We start from the raw sequence: 23,881 nt of genomic DNA on the forward strand, positions 1-23,881 counted from the left end.
GCGGTAGAGCTTTATACTTTTGACCGTTTTTTGGTGATTTTTGGTCATTTTTGTAAAAAAAAAACTAGGAGGCTGGTCAACTCCCCCCGGTTTTGACCAAATTTCCTTAAACTTAGACTGAAGTAGTTTTGGGTGGACCCCTTCAAACTGGCCAAGTTTGATCAAAATCGGTGAGATAGCTTGTGCCGCCCCTGCCTGGTCCTATCGTGGATGCACTCTTAACACTACAGTTGTGTGTTCTGTTGGTACACTCATCGATATCTGAAGCAACAAATGGAATGTTACTGGAAAACGTTTTATTGAAATGGTATGGTCACGTGTCTTTTCGCTCTTATACATAATGTGTCTCGTTTGTTACTATTTTATTGCCTCACATATAAACGTACCAATGTCTGACAAAACTACTCGCGTTTAAATAATAGCTTCAACCACGGGGCAAGAGAGGCATTAAACCAAACTGTGTTAAAGGTAGTTACCAGTGCAGTTTATTCCATCTCCATAAAATCCATCTTTGCAAGTACAGTTACAGGATCCCCGGGTGTTGTTACACACAGCAATAACACTACAGTTGTGTGTTCCTTTAGTACACTCATCGATATCTAAAGCAACAAAAGGATCGGAATCTAATTGCAAAACGTTTCTTTGGCCGTTTTTATGCTAGAGATGTTTAAGTTGTCTAGACACCGTTAACGTCTAAGACGTTAAGGGTGTCTGGTATAAAAACGAGACGCAATTAAATACACGGCCTGATAAAGAAATACGTATTTTTTTATAAAAGAAGACTAGGTGCTATACTCGGAGGACACTGGAAACAAGTCACTTTTAGCGCGGCAATATACGAACAAATCTACCAGCTGATAACATGGCAGACAGTTAAAGGCGTCGCGTTTTTATACTAGACAGGTTTAACGTCTCAAACGTTAAAGGCGACTGATAAGAGTAGAGCTCTTAAAAGAAGACGTTAAAGTAGACAGACATTAAAAGCGTCTTCCTTATTTTCCGTTTTTATACTAGACGTTAAAGTCGTCTCGAGACAGCTTTAACATCCGAGACGACATTAACGTCCCTAGCATAAAAACGGCCATTGAAATGGCTTGCTTCCCAAACTTTTCGCCCTAAGATAGTATGTTTTAGCCGACTCACTTATAAGTTATTGCTCAGTTATTTTTTTCACATATACGATATAAAGTAACTTACCAATGTCTGATAAAATTTCTCGCTTTGGAATAATAGTGTTCAACTAGATGCACGAGATTGTGTTACAGATAGTTACCAGTGCACTTTATTCCATCTTCATAAAATCCATCTTTGCACATGCAGTTAAAGGATCCCGGTGTATTGTTACACACAGCATAAACACCACAGCTGTGTGTTTCATCGGTACACTCGTCAATATCTAACACAATAAAAAAATTCCTGTGAAATATCTATTTGATAACGCCGGTGATAATTGTGATCTTCTAGCGCGTACTGCCTGGTAAGCAAGAGCCGACTACAATAGCAGTAGTAATAGCAACAACAACAACATAATTATAAATAATGATAGCAGTAATAGAAAGCCAACTTTTGAAGTTATAACTCCTTGTCATAACTTCTCATTCTTGGTATTAAACCCCTCAAACCTCTCACAACTAAGTTGAGTGCACTTATTAGAACAGAATGTATTAGTAGCGTTTTCACAGTCATGGCCAGTAAATCCGGGAATACACAAACACTGGTAATCTCTGTCTGTAAAACCGGCCTGGCAGGTTGCGTTGTTCTGGCAAGGTTTCTTTGCACAAGCATTCTTCAAAGAAAAGAACGAAAATAGCTGTTACAACAATGGCATCCATTGACGATATATAACAGTTTTTAAAACATTTATAAACTAAACAGTTGATCAAAATTCGATAACAATAACTGTAACATATGGGGGTCACTGAGTTTGTTTCGAGATATTAGTAGTTAAAATAAAGGGTATTTTTAGCAGATCATACTGTTGCTATGGTAACCTATTGTATCATGATTACAATGTGTTTGCTAATGATTAGACAGTTTTTTTTAAAAAAACATGATTGTTGCAACTGATAAAGAGTGGTTATAATGCTGAACCCATTAAAACCTAAGTCTTGGAAAGTGTTGGAAACTGTTGCCAGCCACCTTCAGTTATTATCTCTAACTTCTAAATTTCATGATTACTTCAGCTTCCCGATGCACATAACTTTCTTTCTTCGCAAGGTCGCCTGAGTGTATGTTGTGGTGTTCAGAAGTAGAGTTATTCAGATCACATTTGTGTTGTCCATTTGCCTCTTCCTTCTTGTTAAAATTATAACTGACACAGTTTGGCTCCATGTAGCATTTCAGCTGGCAGATGTCCTCGTTGATGACGTCAATGGTTCGTATCACGTGATTCGTCGGTAACAATGGATTGGATCAATTGTGAATCGCAAACCACGACAGTGACCTGAAAAATGAAAATTTTGACATGCCTTTATGTAAACATTTGAAATAATTTCTGGCGAAGTCAGTAAAATGAAAGATAAAGACAATAATAATAATATAAAAAGTGGTGACATAAATTTCTTTCTCTGTTTGAGTCAATTCAGATGTTTATATTATTTTAAATAAGCAGTTATTGCTTGCAAAGAAACTTCAAATTTTTTAAGCATGTTTAGTGCGTGAGGCTCAAGTTAGGTTTTCGGGTTAATAAAGCTGTTTCATGGAATGACGCTATAAACGAGAGGCAAAAACTCGAAATAAAAGATCAAGGCTCGAAGTATAGAGAAGAAGAAAGAAAGGAAGAAAAACTGAAGAAGAAGAAAATAGAGAAAAATATTGCTCAGGTACCTTTTAACCAATAACAGATTTTAAAAAATTAATCGAGGTTTTCGTTCATATTATTTATTAAACTCAAAGTAGGTCTTTCTTCAACTTACTTTTAAGAAAGATCATTCGCGCACTTCTGTAACTCATTAATTTTTCATTTTGCGGAAAATCTAAAGTAATTTGCAGAGTATATTTTTTGGTAATGACAGTTATCTCTGAAAAAATACCACATCATCATTTCTCGGTTCGCGTTATATTTTTGAACAACAGGATCGACCATTTAACAGACCCGCAAATGGTGATTATTATGAAGCAGCAGTCATTTCAAGTCTCGCTTCTTCACGAACCTTCCTTCAAGTTGTCAAAAACATTAACAAAACAGTCTTGCCTCCCGTTTAGAGCGTACCATTTCCCGGCGCAACGTTTGAAAAATCGGAATAAATGTCTGTTTAGATGAAAACGCTTGATTTCAAGCCTTTGTTTTCACAAAGAAAGAACTTTTCCGTTTTTAAGTTATCTTATTCATATCACATTTTTTCTCAAGCCATGCACCTCTTCAGAACTTTACAACCATATAACTTCAGAGGCCAAAACTTTGAAAAGTTGCTTAGTTTAGTTTTGCATTTTTGGAAAACTCGAGTAGGTGCACAAAATTGGAAAAACAGGGAAAATGTGCTGGTTTGGACGGTTTGAGTTCACCAAACGTGTCCTGAAATTCTCTTTGAACTCGAGCCTAATTGCGTGAACTTACTTTCAGTGTAATTCTTTTTTGACTGAGGATAAGTCATGAAGTTTGTAACTTTGTTTTGAGAAAATGATTCTCGAACGACAATTGCTAAACACATTTGCATGTGCATGTCAAAGCCACCTGTTTGAATTAGGTGTAAGTTAAGTTATAAAACTTCCTCTCAGTGATGTATTAAGTGTGACTTATTACATGTAATGTGTTCGGGCTAATTCTACGCAAACCATTGGGTTCTTTTTTCTTAAGAAATTGTTTAGGAAAACAGAACAGAGTTCTATGAAATTAACTAGTTGTTACTTCAACTTAGTTTTCAGAAAAAAAAGATTCGCGTACTAACTCATTAAGTTTCATTTCTCTTAAATTCTAGAGCAATTTGCAGAGCTTTTTGGAAATGAAAACTCCACTTATATTTCATTTCTCCGATCGCGGTTTCTTTTTTTTAACAACATAATATATGATTATTAAGAAATAGTAGTCATTTCAAGTTTCGCTTCTTAACGAGCTTTTTTCAGGTTGACAAGAAAACATCGACAAATTGTCTCAGTTGCTTGCTTCCCGTTTAGTGCGCACTATTATATTTTCCGGCGCAATGTTAGGATTGTTTTCCTTTTTGCTCATGAATGTTATGTAACATCCATGAGCTTAGGAGGCAGTCGGATGGCGCTCACTCACTCACTCACTCACTCACTCACTCACTCACTCACTTACTCACTCGATTCTAATTAATTTATTCATTAAACCTGGATTAAACAATTTTCTCCTACCTCCCCTTCTAAGTATTGTTTTTGTTTAAGAGTGTTCAGTCGTCTTCGGGAAGGTTCTTTGACGAGGGGGGACTAGAAAGGCGTACATTTTTGTCGGATAAATCGAGAGCCTGGGTGCGAGTTTGTCGAACACCTCGAAGATTGAAGTCGGCCATTTTGGTTTCGTGGGATTTTCTTTCGTAAATATGTTGTTTTTTGCCTATCGGCTTTTGTTCACACCTAGATGAAAGCTTGTAGAGGTATTTATGACTGTGGTCACGTATCGTTTACAACAGCACGGTCGGCGAGGTCAAAGAATTGATACAAGACACCCGGGAGGACAAAGCAGAAAGTGAGATCGTGATTAGCTTTTTTTCTTGGCAAGAGAATTTGATGGTTTCCACTCGCTTTCTCTCGTTGTTTAGTCTAAGGTAAGCTTAAATTCTTGTTAGGTTTTGGTTTCATTGTTTCTCTATTGTTTTATTTTGTACGCACACATTGAAATTCTGCCTGTGTTAGTATTGCAAGCTCGAAATTTGTAAGCTTGTTTTTAAATACTTAGGGGAAAAAATGTCGAATTGCCTTATCTTTTAGTTTTGTTGTCGTTCACACTACATTTCGTTTGTATTCCATGCAGTTCAACCAGAGTGAAAATTTCTTCACGGATGATATGCAAGGCAACCTACATGTATGATTGAGTAAATATACACTGCAATATTTTAGTGATGGATGAACAAATTAAGTCCAAAAGACTGTGTAGATCTATTTGTTTGCGAGAAAGATATGCTGTCCAATTGTGTCAAAGAGCCGGACGCATGGTGGCTGGTGTTGTAGATTTTTTTTTTTTTTTTTTTTTTTTTGCTCCTAGAAATGAGAGATTTAGACAAATTGACATCAAAACTTAAATTATGGAGAAGAGAATGCTTGATACTTGTCAACATAAGTATGTTCTGTAATCGTTGCAAAAATCTATTAGCAGAAATATATCTGCAATATTTTTGAGTATTACTGCATTGCTAGTGCGACTAGCACAAACAATTACCAAGATATATAGGAATAAAATACTGTACCGTCTAGTGGGCCACATTAGGTTGTTGAAAGGGGTTTCAGGCAAGAAGCTACACGTATATGAAAGGAAAGCCTTTCCTGTTAAAAACACCGTAGAATGGATAGGTCTTTGACCTTGGGCCAGAGCCTCCTTGTATAAAACGTTGTTACTTCCCTTCCTCCATTCCATGGACGTAGTTCTTTAGAAAAAAACCTTATAAATTGTAAACAAAAACAATCCCTCCACTTCAGGTTCATGATTGAAACAAAACTGTCCGAAATCATTCTTATAATATTGAAGGAAATACTTATTTTTTCTAGAGATTTCCTGTTTACCTGCAAGCTACAATCAAATTGTTTATCTTTGACTTAGCTTAAAGTAAACAAGATTTTGCCAATATCTATGTCTCACTTAAGTGAAATTTGGCAAAATACTCTTGGCAGTCCTGGCATTCTCAATTTGATTGTCTAAAATAAATTTCAAAATCATGTATTGTAATTTTTACATAATAGTAATCATTGTTATACAGCTGTTTCATAATGTTAACTGAACAAGGACCATAACCAATTTACCTTAACCCAAAATGCACTGCTGACTCATATACATAATTATATTGTCAATTTTGAACTGACTGGCAAATATGGTGAACTCTCATTTAATGATTTCATTTTGAAACAGACTGTTGTTATTCTTTGGCACTACATCATGTACAAGTTAATATGATAACAATGTTCCAATTCCAATCAAAATTAAGTATTATCCATTTTAGAATTTATAAGCTGTCTGTGCAAACAACCTGTTATTTGATTTTTGTATTTCTTTTCTATTTCGAGCAGTCTGGCCTCGAGCCCTGGCTGGGAACATTGTGTTGTGTTCTTTAGTAAGACACTTAACTCTCACAGTGCCTCTTTCCACTCAGGTGTATAAATAAGTGCTGGCAAATTTAATATTGTGGGAGTAACCCTGCGATCGATTAGCATCCCAATTGGGGGGTAGTAGAAATACTCATAGTCGCTTCATGCTACAGAAACCAGGATAAGTGCCGACCTGATGTGCCACTTGGCTCATATGCAGACTTTACTTCCGCTTCTGAGTTGCTCTTTGCCTCTTTTTGAGAACAAATGCTCGTGCAAAACATTTCACATGAAAATGACTTGATTTTCAAGACAATGAACGTACAGGTGACACACATTTTCATACGAATAGTTTTGCACAAAGACTGGTTTTGCCACAGAGGCAAAAGTCAACTATTCATCCATGAGCTGGCTCAGGGAGCCTTTGATTGAATGACTTAACACTAATAGTTTATGAGCTTAACATACAAAGTTGTGTTTGGCAGCTCTAAAAAATTTCAAAGAAATGGTCTGACAAGGTATGAAAGATGACGGTAGAGTCTTATTTTTCGAACGAATTACTGAGCCCAGTAAAAAAATTAATGCTCATCCAGTCAAGAAAAAAAAGAACAAGACGAAAACAAGGCCGGAAAATGCGAACAGCATTTTTACGACAAGTTATCGAAAACTTTGTAAAAACGGTTTGGTAGTGTTACATTACAGCGAGAAGCTTTGGTCAGTGGTTCAATGATGATATGAATCATGAGCTAAGCTGCGACATCTCAAGTAAGTTTAAACTTGTTCCGTATTCGAATATGCCAGCTCCATGGAGTTATACTTATCAATTATTACTGACTGCTACAACTTAAGTGGTCCCCTCTATTCTGGTTGGGGCAGTAAATTGGTTCTTTATTGATACGCACATGTAAAATGATGATAATTGTCCTTGACAACGCTAATAAAAGAAAGATGTTGCTGTGGTTACGTGGTTTTCCACAGTTATAAAAACAAATCGAGTTAAGTACGTTTTTCAGCCGCAATTACCTTTTAGGCCTTACGATGAAAAAAATAACAACGAAAGAACGTGTAAACAAAACGCTTTGAAGACGCCGGAAGTTTGAAAGAGAGGCTTTTAGTTTGTTCGTCCTGTGAAATTTGGACATTACATTTGTTAAACATGAAGCCTTCCAAAACAACAACGTAACGCCATCAGTCAAATCTATTTCAACGCTGCTGTTGTTAGAAATCAAATATTTACTCGTGTATCCTGAGTCACTGCATTAGAATTATATATGTAAAGCAGCCGTGTCAAAGTGGCCAACAGCGCCGGTGCTTATTTCGGTTTCTCTTGCTATCAAGAGCACTGATTAAACGAAAGGGGTCACTGGATTTTATATACAAGGCCTTTCTACTGTTAATGTCTTGTGCTTTTCTTTCTGAACCAAGACTACCATGACAAATTCAGTAGTTTATTACCAAAGATTGGTATATACTAGCGTTTTGAAGACTTCCTAAGCGACCAATTATGTGATGACAAAAATAAAATTGTTGCTAGTCCCTTAAAATGCATTATCATAATTATTTTGCACGAAATAATTCTAGTGCAACGCACCTTACCATAGCTACCCAAAAGAATTGTCTGGAAGTTATTCCTAGCCAATCACAGCGCGCGAGATTTTGTTTGTAGTCACGCCTCCTTGAACAGGTTTTAGCATGGTGACGGGTTTGTTGGCAGCTTATGTAATCATTTTTAATGAAACATTTCGGGAAGAAACTCAAACGCAATTGAAAAAATTTTAGCGGTCAGGAGAAATTTCCGACTATTAGTCCTCAACATTCCATTAACAATTCGCTCTTATTGTTTGTATTTATCGCAACTGTTAATAGTATTGAAGCAGAACAAAAACAATCTGGAAAAACAACACCGAACAACTAAACACATTAAGAACAATTTAGAGCGAGGAATAATAAAAATACTTGAGTGTGTTCAGAATTCAAACCACTGTCTAATACAGTGGATGGCTGTTTTTTGCGAATTCGAATTCGAATATTTAGCTGCACCGGTGAAGAAATGTTGCGAATTTCGAAGCAGTCATTTAAGGGGGATCCTTCTCAACTACCTTATGGGCATGAATTTGTTGCTAAGGAAGGTTTCGAAACTTCGTAGTTTGAAAACCAGACTTCCTAAGGATAAGCTTTTTGCAAAGTTTTGTTCCATTGAGAGGAGTCCTGCAAAAGTTTCAAATCACGGCCATGTTTGACCAGTGACGTGTCCAGAAAAGAAAAAAAAAACTAAATTTAAAAGCCATCTAGATTCGACATTTTGAATCAGTGTGCTTAATACTACGTTCGAGTTTTATGAAACTCGCATTATCATAAAAGTTATGAGGTAATGAACGGCGGTATTATCAGACTTTCTACAGTAGCTAGCTTTCCTCTTTTATGTATAAACAGTAATTCAGTGCCTTTGATTATAAAGAAGGCTAAGTTATTTCTGATCCATAAGAAAAATCGGAACTGGCACTAGTTACGCACGCGAAATTTTTTTTTTTTCAAAGGAAACGTTCCCCCATAAAGAAATTCTCCATTTAACAATGTAAAACTCTCCAAAATAGCTTTCCTCTAAATATCGCCTTCAGAAATCCCTTAGCAACAGCTCTAAAATCTGAAATTATGAAGGACCCACCCCTCCCCCCTCCCCTCTTTAACATCTTTCTTTATAACGCACCTATATTTTCTGGCTCCGTTATATATATAAATACTGAAAATAAAAATCCGCAAAACCTTAGCGCATTACAACATATAGAGAGAAACCCAATAATTAAGTGCGGTTGAGCTGTTCATTGTGGCCATAGAGATCATTATTCAGTACTCCTTGACTTTCCCTTGATTAGAAATTTCAGGTAAGCTAAATTTCTTTCAAAATGAACTTCAATCGGTCCCATTAATAGTTCTGGGCTTTATTTTCTTTTTCCGGTTAATTTTATAGGGGTCAGTGGGACGGGGGGGGAGGGGGGTCAGTGTTTTGTCGAAACCCATCGAGCGCTGAAGGCGCGATCTAGAGACCGTCAAACCAGTTGATTTTATTATCAAAATACAATTTCCCTGACCAAATAAGTTAAAAAACGTCAGATATATCGAGATATAATAGCGGCCTCCAGCCTCCCCTAACAGCATTCCTTCCCAACCATTCATCAAAGACTGATAGGTTTTTAAGTAAAACGTCGTTGAGATCATGGTAACCTTGAACAATTTTTACTTGACGTGTGGCAACCCTGCCTTTGCGTGACAACAGGCTGACGCATAACTTGTAAAATATTTCAAGTTGTTTGGTGGAGTGCGTCACACTGTAATTACTATTCTCTAGAAGTAATATATCAAACACGAGGGCAGTGTTTCATCATACAGACTGCCTTGCAATTCGTAAGTTCTGCCCAAAAACAATCCCCACGAAAAATATTGGCCGAAAAGGTCTAAATAATAACTTAAAAAGTTACATAGTTTGGCTTCAGTAGCATTGCAGTCGGCAGATATCCTCGTTGCTGACGTCAATAGTTCGTATTACGTGATTCCCGAACTGGTAACTAGGTATTGGATCAATGGTGAATCGCAAATTACGACAGTGAGCTGAAGAACGAAAATTTGTTTTTAAAGCAGAAGTAGGGAAAGAAATAAACTCTGCATTCTATTTGTTTTTTCGTCATGTGTACTTTTCTATTGTTTTATTCAAATCGAGAAGACTACGAATGACAGTTTAGTGCAATGAAGCCCAGTCTTCCCGCTCTATAGAGAACGAGGAGACTGGACTACATTGTGAGAGGAAGAGTTCAGGGACTGGGCCGGACTAAGTGTAATGATTGTTTGTCAAGGTGTATAAACAACGAATTTTATTAATTTTGCTTTGACAAAACACTACAAGCAACGACAGCTGTTTAACAAATTTGCATGGGCATATCAAAACCACCTGTTTAAGAGAAAAGTGTCTAATGTTAACTTGCTCTCGACGATGCCATTTTACCTTAATTATTGTAAAAATCTGTCCCATAGCCCTTTTTACGATTAGCTTTTATCATTTGCATCACAATGTAATCCAACGTGGATGCGAGACAATTTCGGGCTGAAACTACAAAATAGCCCGAAATTGCCTCACATCCTAGTTGGATTATATTGGAATGCAAATGAGAAACGATAACCGTACGTGAAAAGGGTTATTTCACAGAAACCGTTGATTAACGTTTGGCAAAGTTTTTGCAAAATTTAGATCAGTTTTGTTGCTTAAATTCGTCAGAAAGACTATTCATGAAAACATTCATTGTTTCATGTGGCGCAAACTCTAGTCAGAGCAATTCCCAGGGATTGTTGATATCGAAGAACAAGGATTTCGTGCAACCTCAGAGAAAACATTTCATGATCGTACATTCATTTGGGATAATCCGGTTCCGGATCAAAGATCACTCGAATCACGGTGTGCCAAAAAAAACACCCGATGGAAACACACTGGACAAGGATTTATCGGCTCCTTTAATTTGATGCACCATGATCCGAGTGATCTTGGATCATAGATCCCGATCCTAATCATGATCCTCAAGGAACGCAATCAAATCGTATGCCCTTACAAGTTCGTACTTTCAAAAATGTTGCTCGACGAGTTATCATACAGGGCAATAAATTTATCGAATATGAGCTGACTATATCGTTTTCTACATGTACTGAAAACTTGCGGAGAAAACTAAACTGCGTTGAACGCTCATTAATTTTAGTATCCACGATCATGCGAGTATGATTGCCAAAACAAATTAAAAGGCTCGTGAAAAAAAGTTTAAGCTATTGCAAAGGCATTAAAAACTATTGTCTGGGTTTTTTTTTTTTTTTTTTTTTTACATCGTCAAAAATAACGATAAACCGAAGAAATATTCTCGAACACCGAATGAAGAGAACCTTACCTTGTGCCTCCAGGAACAAGAAATCCAATAACACGAAGGCTGAGCAGAAAAACAATGACAACACGTCTAAGACAACGCCTCGAACTTTGCAAAAACTGGCCGGTAATTTTACATTCAAGCGAGAAGCTCTGGAGAGTGGTTCAATGGTGTGAATCATTAGCTGAGCTGTAGCATCTGAATTCAATTTTTAACTTGTTCCTTATTCAAATATACCAACTCAATAGGTTAATCAATTTTTAGTTATCAGAGTTCGCTACAACTAAAGAGTTTCCTCGTATGGTGATTGGTGCATGGCAGAAATTGCAAAGAAAAAAGATCGTATTATTTTGACAGATTGTCACGTTGTTGTTTCTAAAGTGAATGAGAAAGAAACATATTTCTATGTTTTTCCCTTTGTGCTAAAACGAAGTTGAGTTTAACACTTGCCCATTTTTCAGATTTTTAACCGTAACATGTTTTGGCCTTCTACCCACACGTAAACGATGAAAAACGGAAAAAGGCTTTTTCACAAATCTTCACTTCATACTTTCTCCCCTCCTGGGACTTGCCAACATTTCAGGAAACTGTCCAAAATTTCCAGAAGTTCTCAGCTGCGCTTGGTAAAATAAGCTTTTTATGACATCCTCTATCTGTTACCGCATGGAAGTTAGGTAAAAATAGTCACTACGCACATGTTACATTTCGTTGGGGCATTTCCCGGTTTCCGGCTTGAAGAGGGGCCACGTTCCATTTGATTAAACGAAGTTGGTGAAACAAAATGGAATGGAATAGAAGCTTTCGTTTCCGAGCATCCGTTTTAAAAATTTCGCTCAACCTCTCGGCGAACTAGTCCGGAAATTTCGGAAATTTCTGTTCCATTTAGTATTTGAACCGGACAAGACAATCGTTCTTAGCTCCTCTAGCCGTAATGGCCTGTTTCCGGTGTGTTTTGGCGCGGGGATTGGTACCAAATTTCAAGGTGAAAGGCAGGCTTGGGGGAATAACGCGCAAGTGTGGAAGGAAAAACAAAGTTCTTCAGTGCAAGCAAGGGTAACAAAGATCATTTATTTAAGCCCAGTGGAAATAGACCACTGGCTGAAGGATTATTTAACCAATTGTGAGATATAGCTATCAGACCTCGGATGGAATAAGTGAAGTAAGCGTTGAATTAGTAGCTTAGTATCCTATGTTGTAATGTTTAAACTTTCTGTAATTAGTCAGGTTGTAACTTAGTTTCATATATAGGGCCATAAGGGAGACTAGAGTCTTGACTGTAAGTAAGCACCCTATTGAAATAAAGTGTCATCATCGTCAACTTGTGGAGCCCGCACAGGGACTGCTTTAAACAGAGCTGAATGAAGACGAGCCTTCTCATTGTGGGGTGAATGAGGACGGGCCTTTTCATTGTGGGTTGAGTTAAGATGGGTTTTCTATAGGAGACAGAATGAAGAAGGGCCTTTTAACAGGGATCTGAGAGAAGATTAATGTTTTTACGGTGAGCTGAGCCAAGGTAGGCCTTTTCTAATTAAAAAGGGGAGAGGAAGTGAGACGTTTTCGCTCTTTCCGACCCCATGATCTTAAAATTTGTCAGCAAATGGAGTGAAGTCGGCCCCTATTCTGACTCAATCTACATTTTGTGTTTAACAGAAGGTGATTACTCTCGTTATAGTAACGGTATCCAAGAAAATTTCATTTGTGGAGGGGTTTCACAGTATATTTTGCATTTTGTGTAAAGATCATACAGAGATGGAAGGGATACGACGCGGCTCGTACCACACAAAGGGTCAAAGACCGAACAATGAAGTTTGCAAAGAGCAACGGTTGTCCCGGCGACGTTTGGAACTGAGTCATACAATTTTGATTGGTTAAAAGCCGTCCAGTGTCAAGCAAAGTCGTAAACTTACATTATCGTGACAAAGACCCTTTAAACATAGCCAACTCACTGATATGTAATATTTTATTAGAGAACCCGCACAAGCAGATCAATAGTTATTCAACAGATGGCATCTGTTGATTTAAAACAAAGGAATTAAATGTGTAGAAAAGAAAACAATTTTCTGGGAAATTTCGGTCTGAATCTAAAACATAAATATTTTAAGGCGCTAGTTGTCCAGTTACTTTCCATGGCTGAGAAAAACTCATCCATATTATTATCATGGTATTTAATAAACCGAGGTTGGAATTTCTTAATTGATTTGCTGTCATTCTCCTGTCATTCATAATATTACACCACTTAACAGTTCTGTGAAATGTAACCGAGCCCTGCATGAAAACGGGGTCTTGGCTGTCTGTTATTGGTGACTTAGAATGGAAATAGTAGAACTTTTTACGGTAGCTTTGCTATTACTTTACGCTGAAATTCTGAGATTCATCTTGGATGGTACTGTAATTGGCTATTATCAGGAAATAAGATGATTGCTACAGTTGCTTTTCTTGAAGCCTTAGCAAAAATAGCCGATAGGTAGTAATGTTACCGATGATGGTAAAATAATTTTGCCATATTACGCTCAGTAAAACCATTGGAAACGATTGATTTCTAAATTCAGCTTAAGTGCTGACCTGCTATTTACATATTTCCTAAACTGAAACGTGTGGTTCGCATGCCCGGCCGTAACATTAGGTTTTATTTATTCGTTCATTATTCTAGCTGATGCCACGGATCATGCCATCGTTACTGTCTAAAAAGCGGAAACGCTTAAAACATGCAGATGAAATTATCTGAGTATAAACATTTTGTTATTTCCGTATTTGGGCATAGATGGGCTGACGTCTGTCCCAAGGACTTAACGAACAAAGACTTTCCAGAAATCACCAGGAGACGCTCCAACTTTGAAGTCATCACATTCCCATTTTGAGCGACCTGGACCCAGCAGCCAGCGATATAAAGATGCTGCAAAAGCCGTACGGTTGTACAATCTATCTTGATCTACAGCACGCCCCCATTTGCCAACGTTATGGTTCTTACCATTAAATCCCCACTGGCGGCAAACTTCTGCTAATCTCGAGTTGTCATTCTCCATTCTGACAAACGAGCCACAGGCATCAGGCTGGACATCCGTCTGACCGCTGAAGTACTGGACTACAGCTTCACCAGTGCTGTTAGCGACCGTTGTCACGTGGAACGTACGTCCCTGTTGTTTACTGCAGTGGAATCTCAGCTGAGGGAAAGACAGGTGTGTTCTGAGCTCATTCATGGCACTCTTTGTCAGAAACGTCTGGTTATTGTAATAGTTCCTGATTCCTCTGTAAGACGTCTCTACTAACAACTGCGGTGTGGAGGATGAGCCGTGAAACACAGCGTTGGAAACAAGAAGCCAGCCTCCTGAAATCAGGGTAAAACGGTCTCTTGATCAAAAAAATTAAGCTTGCTGTCATGTCCACTTATAACACGACAAGAACGAACATCAAGATGTAGAAAGCAAAGTAAGTCATGACTACAAAAAGACATGAGATTTCCTTATGGAATTGAGAATGAAAGCTTCTAGTCCAAAGTAGTGATAGTGTGGTATAGCTCCGATTTAGTTTCGAACAGCTTAGAGCCTGTTGTACCCTTTACTGCGTTCCGGCAAAAGCAAAAGTTTTTGGACATTATCGTTGCTATCACTTTCCACAACATACCTCCGTCAGTTGTCATATCACAGAAGACCTTTAAAGGGTTTCCACTCCCCTCGGGGTCGATCCAGTACTCCCCGTCTCCTCTAGAGCCTCCTGAGTCCCGGATGTACTTACAAGACCGCCCAGGTTGACCGGAATACCAACCTACAGTTTGAAACAGAAAGAACACGTGCTAATCTAAGAAATGGCAACAGAGACATTTTTGACAACTTTAGAACATCAGAGCTTTTATCTCTGCTACACCCGAAACGGTGTGTTACGTCACAATTTATCAAATTTCTACATTTTGGTTCTTTTTTATGTTTTTGTACTATTTCTGAATTAATCGTATTCAGGCGCTTTTTCGCACTCTGTTAAAAAGAATTTAACTTGCTGCTATTGGTAGGTTAAGACCATAATAAACAACTATTTTCTCAGTGACCTGTGTTTACAGCAAATTTAATAATCTCGGCGATTTGTGCATATATTTAAATTCAGTCCAAAGTAGTGATGCACGCTTCAGTTCAATTTAATTGCTGCTCATTCCAATTAACGTCCAGTGATTAAATTGTAAGAGTGATGTTATACAAATAGATGACTGAATTATCAAATCTTGGGAACATGAGGTTCTGAAGTTCAAAACTGAGTGATGATTGCCTGTTTATAAGGGCCACTTGCACTTAGAAATTTTTCCTACCAACTTAATCGCAATTTCATTTTAACACAAGATGTAAGAAAAATTGTCCTGTGAGACATCCCTGGAAATGAACATGTACTTGCAACTTTTTGTAGCAACAGACGTTATGCGAAGTAGATTTCGCTACAGTTGCCAAGAGGTTTTACACTTTTTTAATTCAGCCTTATGTTGCAACAACATTGTGCATTGCACGTTGTAACTGCAGCTTTTTTTTTTTTTTTTTTTTTTTTTGCATTTAAACGAATGCGTCAGTTGCTTGTGGCGCATTATTCGAATACATTTTATTGTTTGCTCAGTTACCTATATATTCCAGGCATCTGTGTTTGGCTTTTAGTTATTTGTATGTTCGTCCACATAGATCGCCACCGAACAAGTAGTTATTTACATGTAACTCACAGCTGGTTTTACCGTTACATTTTCCTGCACGATTTGAAGAAAATTGCCGGAACGACAGTTTATGTTGCTCTAGAAATTTCCATATCATCATTACCCGTTTGGAAAGTTCCCGAATTTTTAATTGAATGGAAAGCGCCCCACATCCGCGATAGAGTGGTAACCTGGCCATCACTCGCTTAGTCATCGTCCCCAATTGCAGCGGGCATCAATACACATGCGCCACAATTTGAAGATGACGTAGCGCCACGACCTACTCTGATAAACAGACTCTCGCTAATATAAAGAGCTAATTATTTCAAACATCAAAACCGGTAACTGATCTGCCATATCTGCTTTTTACAGGTAGCAACAACGGCTCGCCTCCAGCTCGCACTTGTAAATATCCATTCAAATCGGGCAGTCAAGTTGTATTTGTCATTTACAGTGTGTCTTGTGTATTGACCAATTTCCAAGCTTGTAATTACTCGCTGTGGTTAATTAAAACACACTACATATAGCAGTAGTTACCAGTGCAGTTTATTCCATCTCCATGAAATCTATCTTTGCACGTGCAGTTATAGGATCCCCGGGTGTTGTTGCACACAGCATTAACACTGCAGTTGTGTGTTCCGTTGGTACACTCATCGATATCTGAAGCAACAAGAGAAATGTTACTGGAAAACGTTTTATTGAAATGGTATGGTCTCGTGTCTTTTCGCTCCGATACATGGTGTGTCTCGTTTGTTACTAGTTTATTGCTTCACATATAAACGCACCAATGTCTGACAAAACTACTCGCTTTTAAATAATAGTTTCAACTACGAGGCAAGAGATGCATTAAACCAAATTGTGTTACAGATAGTTACAAGTGCAGCTCAATCCATCTCCATAAAATCCATCTTTGCACTTGCAGTTATAGGATCCCCGAGTGTTGTTACACACAGCATTAACACTACAGTTGTGTGTTCCGTTGTTACACTCATCTATATCTAAAACAACAAAGAAGGAAATTTTATTGTTGAACTAAGTTTCAGTATAAGTAAGCACAGTTATTATTAGCTTCTACAGAAAGGTCAGTGTGAATGGAGACGCATATAGCTATAAAGCAGCTTGAAGTTGATAAAGCCGGTAAATAAACCGCTGTAGACAGTTTGTGCAACTGGCGTTTATCCGTGCATTAGTCCTTCATCAGAGCAAAGACGAGGCGGAGTACGGAGTTTCGGTATTGGAGGATGACGGCAACAGAACTTGGACACGAGTATTAAACTGTGTAACAGATAGTTACCAGTGCAGTTTATTCCATCTCCATGAAATCCATCTATGCAAGTGCAGTTATGGGATCCCTGGGTGTTGTTACAGACAGCATTAACACTACAGTTGTGTGTCCCGCTAGTACATTCGTCTTCATCTAAAAAAACAAAAAGAATTTGAACATTTAAACATGCAAGTTCCATTGTAAATTGGCCCCGTTTTTAACTTCTAAAGAAACCTTTTTGTGCTGTGTCGGTGGTCAAATGAGACACTCAGCTATTTATCAAGTGTAAGTCCTGAAAGACGATTAAGGTAAGTTAAACGCCTCTTCAAGATGTGAAGTCTACGTTTCGAGCGTAAGACCCTAGTCAGAGCAAAGTAGAGGATGATTTTAAATGTTACCAGTGCAGTAGTTTATTCCATCTCCATGAAATCCATCTTTGCACGTGCAGTTGAAGGATCCCGCGGTATTGGTACAAACAGCATTTACATGACACTTGTGTGTTCCGTTGGTACACTCGTCTATATCTAAAAAAACAAGACGAATAGTTCAATTTGGAACTATAAAGAAATGTTTCGATGTAGGAAGATCAATAAGTTAGTGTAGGTAATCGTATGAATGCGAATGCAATTAAGCACACTACGCGTTTTTAGATCGACGCAACATAAAGGTATTGTTCACTCCAAATTAAGAACATGCCTCAGTAAATCTTGGAGGAAACGTTAAATGGTACGTTTGAACGGAACATTTGTGATTATTACACAAGGCCAATTTTCGTCGCTTACTCAAATGCATCACAGAATTCGAATGCCTCACTTACATATACATATTGCAGACAACTGTATTTGATGTCCAGATATTTCAACTGTTTACGTGGCTCACCTAATGCTGAGTTACCCACCAGTCCCTCCAGTCTCGCGACGTTTTTGTTGCAACAAACGCAGTTGTACGAGGTAGAATCGTGCTCCATAGCCAACACTTGCGACAACATATATTTTTTATGAGTTGCCTAGGGATTTAACACTAAGCAGTGTTTCCTACAATGTGTGTGGTAAAAGAATTGGTGAGCCTAGCTGCACGAAACATTGCCTACTATAAGAGCAGTGTGACGAATAATTCAAACCGCACTTTTTTTGCGTTTTCTCGCTTACCTAAATTGATATATTCCAGACATCTGTATTTGACTTCCAGATATTTGTATGTTCCCCCACATGGATCGCCACCGAACAAGTAGTTATTTACATGTAACTCACAACTGGTTTTGCCGAGGAATAGAAAGAGGGAAAAGCGCTTGTGGTGAATGCGAGGATTCAGTCATGAGGTCAGGTGGAGCAACTTGCTCAGATTAAGCGATTGTTTGAGGAAAGTGAGCTAAACGATTGTTTGAGGAAAGTGATCGCAATGATCAAAGCGCACATTGGCAGCTTGCTGTACGATTCAATGGAGTGTCAACAACCTCGGCAGCCCCCGCTAAAGAATATAATGTGCAGCAACAAGTGACCTCATCACTTTCCGAGGTTGAAACTGACTCGCAAAGTGATGTGGTAGATCGAGTTGTCGGTTCAAGTCCGAGTAGCTTAAGTTACGAATCGTCACCGGAGACTGATTTTATACCAGAACCCCGTGCGGAAACATTACCGCCGTCAAAATATGGACGAAAGCGGGCAGTGGTCAACAGAGACAATTATGTTAGTTGGGACAAGATAATTTTTTGATGTAATATTTCGACACCTGTAAATAATTTAGATTAATCTTGACTGGTAGCTTTGTAAATACAAGTTTAGGTTTCTATGCACTTCGCGTGTTTTTTCACAAATAAGAGTCAACTAAGCGACATGGAGTAATTTCTCCTTGCCAAAAAAAACTGTGACCCTCCCCCGGTTGCGAATTAAACAGGTTTGACCCTCCCCAATTTATGAAAAATTTGCTAATGACCCTCCCCTTCGAAGCCCCGGCCCACCTCCCCCCCCCCCCCAATAAAAAACGTACCCTCCCTAAAATCGATACCCTATTTATGACCAAGACGGCTGAAAAACCATTCCATTTGGGGCCGGACATACCTATATAGCCCATATAAGGGAGTACCCCCCCCCCCGGGAAAATAAGCCAGTAAAATAATTTGATCGGCTTACGAGACAACTGTCAATCGCCAACTGAACTTGAATAAACTAAACTTTCGGTTTAGAGTGAACGATCGCTTCAAAGTTCGCTTTTTCAGTAGTTTAATATAAAAACTATAAGGATCTAAATGTTTCTAGTCCAGAGCAATCCGGCCTCACTGTCGCTCTTGAAAACGTACACTTTTCCTATGGAAATTAAAAAAACAAAGATCTCAAAGCTTGCGGATGAAAATGCGAAATGCTATGCTGTATTTGAAAGGAGCTACAGTTATTTACGGCTACTTAGCAGCAAGTGTCGGAACTAGCGTCAAAATTTGAAAGACTAAACCTCTCCCACTGGTTCTACTCCCGAGTACAGGATAGAATATCAGGGCAACCTTTTAACTGATGACTCATCGGGTGAGCGTTGTAATTGTTGAGGTTCACTTCGCTGAGATGACCGGAGATTGCTGTTTAGCGATAAAGAGTTACTGCACTCCATGTAAGTGTTGTTTGAGCATTTTTACAAAAATAAAGCTTCTCGTCATAAACAGAGACAGCTCAATTAGTGTTTTCTGTCATTTTTTTTTTTTTTTTTTACATCTATAAAGTATAATTACTGCCTTTCTAACAAATATCATTCGATATAATGTCTTTTATCGAAGCATTCCACTGGACACACTCTTAATTTGTATACTGCTCGAATATATTTAAGACCTTTTCTTCTGATATTTAGTGGAAAGTCGTCTCATGATAAGAAAACCAGGCAAAACCGGGCAGGAGGTGATATAGCTCAAATCACCGATTGCGCACAAACTTGGCATGAACGTTGGGTTTGGTGAGTAAATGATGATGGGAATAAATTAGGTCAAAATATTTTATTCCCTTCAAGTAAAGGGGACCTCTCCAAAAATGGTTGTTTCTCACTAATTTATGCATATTTAATCAGCTGTCTCTGGTTTAGTATTTCTACAACAAGAAAGGCCATGTGAAAATGAAATCCACGGGATCACGTTCTGCTATTATCAGTCTCAAAGCACAGATATTCATTTGAATTAGATAATTTGATTTCTCTTCGTGGCTCCATCTTAAGTAAGGAGCATATTCCGTAGTGTTGTGAATAGCCTTCAACTGATGGCAAATATCTGCACTGAGCAACAGCAAATACACATTATTCTAACATGAATAGTGAGAGAAATCACTAAAGTACTCCAAAAAGCCATAAAATGTTTGGGGACTTCAATAGTTTTTCTGTGCTGGCGTACTGTTTACATAGGACTTAACGATTTTTGGCCATTTCATGAGCATCCACTAAAACAAAAAAGCCATTTTTCTGTCTTAACCTAACTCCAAATTAACAAGAAATATCTACCGAAGTATTTTCCTATCAATTTCCAGTATAAACATGACGAAAAGAAGCACTGGTGACATTTCTTTCAAATATTTTCAGAGCTACATTTTGCGACATTCTCGCGATATCGAAAAAACGCGGCAGAAGAAGATTCAACCCACAAGTTCCCCCAACTTATGTTTTCAGGTGTGAAATAGAATGAGAAGAAGAAATAACAACTACATGCAAGTTCTTCTTGTATATCTTGTTTGTGCAATTGTTATTAATGGCGAGCCAAAGGCACAGAGATCAATAAGTCGCTAATATTGTTTGTGTCTATCACTTACAGTGGGTCGTGTGTGTTGTCCAGTTTATAAGTTTGTCATTACTCACTGTCATAAAATTAAAACGCATAAAAATAGTTACCAGTGCAGTTCATTTCATCTCCATGAAATCCATCTTTGCACGTGCAGTTATAGGATCCCCGGGTGTTGTTACACACAGCATTAACATCACAGCTGTGTGTTCTGTTGGTACACTCATCGGTATCTGAAACAACAAAGGAATGTTACTGGAAAACGTTTTATTGAAACGGTATGGTCAAGTGTCTTTTCGCTCTGATACATAGTGTGTCTCGTTTGTTACTCTTTTATTGCCTCACATATAAACGTATCGATGTCTGACAAAACTACTCGCGTTTAAATAATAGCTTCAACTACGAGGCAAGAGAGGCATTAAACCAAACTGTGTTACAGGTAGTTACCAATGCAGTTTATTCCATCTCCATGAAATCCATCTTTGCAAGTGCAGTTATAGGATCCCCGGGTGTTGTTACACCCAGCATTAACACTACAGTTGTGTGTTCCGTTAGTACACTCATCGATATCTAAAACAACAAAAAAGGAAATTTTATCAGTGAAATAAGTTTTGTCATAAATAAGTACAGTTATTGTTAGCTTCTAAAGAAAGGTCAGTGCGAATGAAGACGCTCATAGCTATTAAGCAGCTTGAAGTTCATAAAACCGTTAAATAAACAACCGTAGACAGCTTGTGCAGCTGCAGTTTATCTGAGTCCTTCGTCAGAGCAAAGACGAGGCGTAGTACGGAGTTGCGCTATTGGAGTAAGACGGAACAGAACTCGAACACACGAACTAAACTGTGTTACAGATAGTTACCAGTGCAGTTTATTCCATCTCCATGAAATCCATCTTTGCAAGTGCAGTTATAGGACCCCGGTGTATTATTACACACAGCATTAACACTACAGTTGTGTGTCCCGCTAGTACATTCGTCTTCATCTAAAACAACAAAAAGAATTTGAACTTTAAAACATACAAATGCCATTATAAATTGGCACCGTTTTTAGCTTCTAAAGAAACTCTTCTGCTGTGTCGGTGGTCAAGTGAGACACTCAGCTATTTATCAAATGGAAGTCCTGAAAGACGATTGAAGTAAGTTAACCGCCTCTTCAAGATGTAAAGCCCACGTTTCGGGTGTGAGACCCTAGTCAGAGCAAAGTAGAGCATGATTTTAAATGTTACCAGTGCAGTAGTTTATTCCATCTCCGTGAAATCTATCTTTGCACGTGCAGTTGAAGGATCCCGCGGTATTGGTACAAACAGCATTCATATGACACTTGTGTGTTCCGTCGGTACACTCGTCTATATCTAAAAAACAAGACGACTAGTTCAATTTGTAACTATAAAGAAATGTTTCGATGTAGGAAGATCAATAAGTTAGTGTAGGTAATCGTATGAATGCGAATGCAATTAAGCACACTACGCGTTTTTAGATCGACGCAACATAAAGGTGATGTTCACTCCAAATTAAGAACATGCCTCAGTAAATCTTGGAGGAAACATTAAATTGTACGTTTGAACGAAACATATGTGGTTATTAAACAAGGGCAATATTCGCCGCTTACTCAAATGCATAACAGAATTCGAATGCCTCACTTACATATACCTCAGTGCATATTGCAGACAGCTGTAATTGTTACCCAGATATTTCAATTGTTTACGTGGCTCACCTAATACTGAGTTATCCACCAGTCCCCCCAGTCTCGCGACATTTTTGTTGCAACGAACGCAGTTGCACGAAGTAGAATCGTGTTCCATAGCCAAAGCTTGCGGCAACAGCTCAAATGATTTTTTTTTAAAGAAGGATTTAACACTAAGCAACGTTTCCTGCGTGTGTGTTGTAACAGTATTGGCGAGCCAAGGTCATGATACATTGCCTACTGTAAGAGCAGTGTGACGCATAATTCAGACGCGTTTTATCTTTTTCTCACTTACCTAAATTGATATTTTCCAAGCATCTGTATTTGACTTCCAGATATTTGTACGTTCCACGACATGGATCGTCACCGAACAAGTCTTTATTTGCAAGTAACTCACAACTGGTTTCGCGGTTACACTTATCCTGCACGCGTTTTAGAGAATTGCTGGAACGATAGTTTATGTTGTTCATGGTATTATGTTTGAAACACGTATGCTGCAGTGTTTCCTACAACGTGTGTCGTAACAGCATTGGTGAGCCTAGTTGCACAAAACACTGCCCACTATGAGCAGTGTGACGCATAATTCAAACCGCACTTTTTGGCGTTTTCTCGCTTACCTAACTTGATATATTCCAGGCATCTGTATTTGACTTCCAGATATTTGTATGTTCCCCCACATGGCTCGCCACCGAACAAGTCGTTATTTACATGTAACTCACAACTGGTTTTGCCGTTACACTTACCCTGCACGCGTTTTAGAGAGTTGCTGGAACGACAGTTTGTGCTTTTTATACGTGTATTAGAACATGTTTCCCGGTTCAGCCTGCCATAGTTCGCGTTCAGCGCGTCGATTTTTTTTCCATTTGGGCAGCCTATTATTCCTTACTTGGCCATTTTTGGCCATTTCATGAACATCCACTAAAACACAAAAGCCATTTTTCTGTCCTAACCTAACTCCAATTAACAAGAAATATCTGCGTAAGTATTTCCTATCAATTTGCAGTGTAAATGTAGCGACAAGAAGCACTTGGGACATTTCTTTCAAATATTTTCAGAGCTACATTTTGTGACATTCTCACGATATCGAAAAAACGCGGCAGAAGAAGATTCAACGCATAAGTTCCCCCAACTTATGTTTTAGAATGGGAACAAGAAATAACAACTACATACCAGTTCTTCTTGTAGATCTTGTTTTTTGTAATTGTTATTGATGGCGAGCCGAAAGGCATACAGATCAATAAACCGCTCATATTGTTTGTGTCTATCAGTTACAGTGGGTCGTGTGTGTTGTCCAGTTTATAATTTTGTCATTATTACGTTCATAAAATTAAAACACATAGAAATAGTTACCAGTGCAGTTCATTCCATCCCCATGAAATCCATCTTTGCACGTGCAGTTATAGGATCCCCGGGTGTTGTCACAAACAGCATTAACACTA

The 23,881-nt window shown here is 38.3% G+C and overlaps 3 protein-coding genes across 3 annotated transcripts in view; all 3 read right to left on the minus strand.

Annotated features, from left to right (window-relative positions):
- The window catches only part of LOC145488939 (uncharacterized), a 63,711-nt gene that overhangs the window by 32,818 nt on the left and 7,012 nt on the right, over positions 1-23,881 (minus strand). The gene's annotated exons all lie outside the window — the stretch shown is intronic.
- The window catches only part of LOC145488937 (uncharacterized), a 59,000-nt gene that overhangs the window by 11,903 nt on the left and 23,216 nt on the right, over positions 1-23,881 (minus strand). Inside the window, exons 4-8 of the mRNA XM_081467792.1 lie at positions 21,619-21,741; positions 21,207-21,329; positions 20,870-20,992; positions 17,048-17,170; positions 16,291-16,413 (exon numbers count right to left, since the gene is read on the minus strand). Coding sequence (XP_081323918.1) covers positions 16,291-16,413; positions 17,048-17,170; positions 20,870-20,992; positions 21,207-21,329; positions 21,619-21,741 — 615 coding nt within the window. The remainder of the gene's footprint in view (positions 1-16,290; positions 16,414-17,047; positions 17,171-20,869; positions 20,993-21,206; positions 21,330-21,618; positions 21,742-23,881) is intronic.
- On the minus strand, positions 13,709-14,965 carry LOC145488950 (uncharacterized). Its single transcript, XM_081467805.1, has 2 exons — positions 14,715-14,965; positions 13,709-14,418 (listed from the first exon to the last, which is right to left on the minus strand). Exons 1-2 carry the CDS (start codon positions 14,728-14,730, stop codon positions 13,880-13,882), a joined length of 555 nt encoding a protein of 184 aa, XP_081323931.1. The 5' UTR covers positions 14,731-14,965; the 3' UTR covers positions 13,709-13,879.

This window comes from Orbicella franksi, chromosome 6 (assembly GCF_964199315.1).
Source record: "Orbicella franksi chromosome 6, jaOrbFran1.1, whole genome shotgun sequence".
Classification (NCBI taxonomy): Eukaryota; Metazoa; Cnidaria; class Anthozoa; order Scleractinia; family Merulinidae; genus Orbicella; species Orbicella franksi.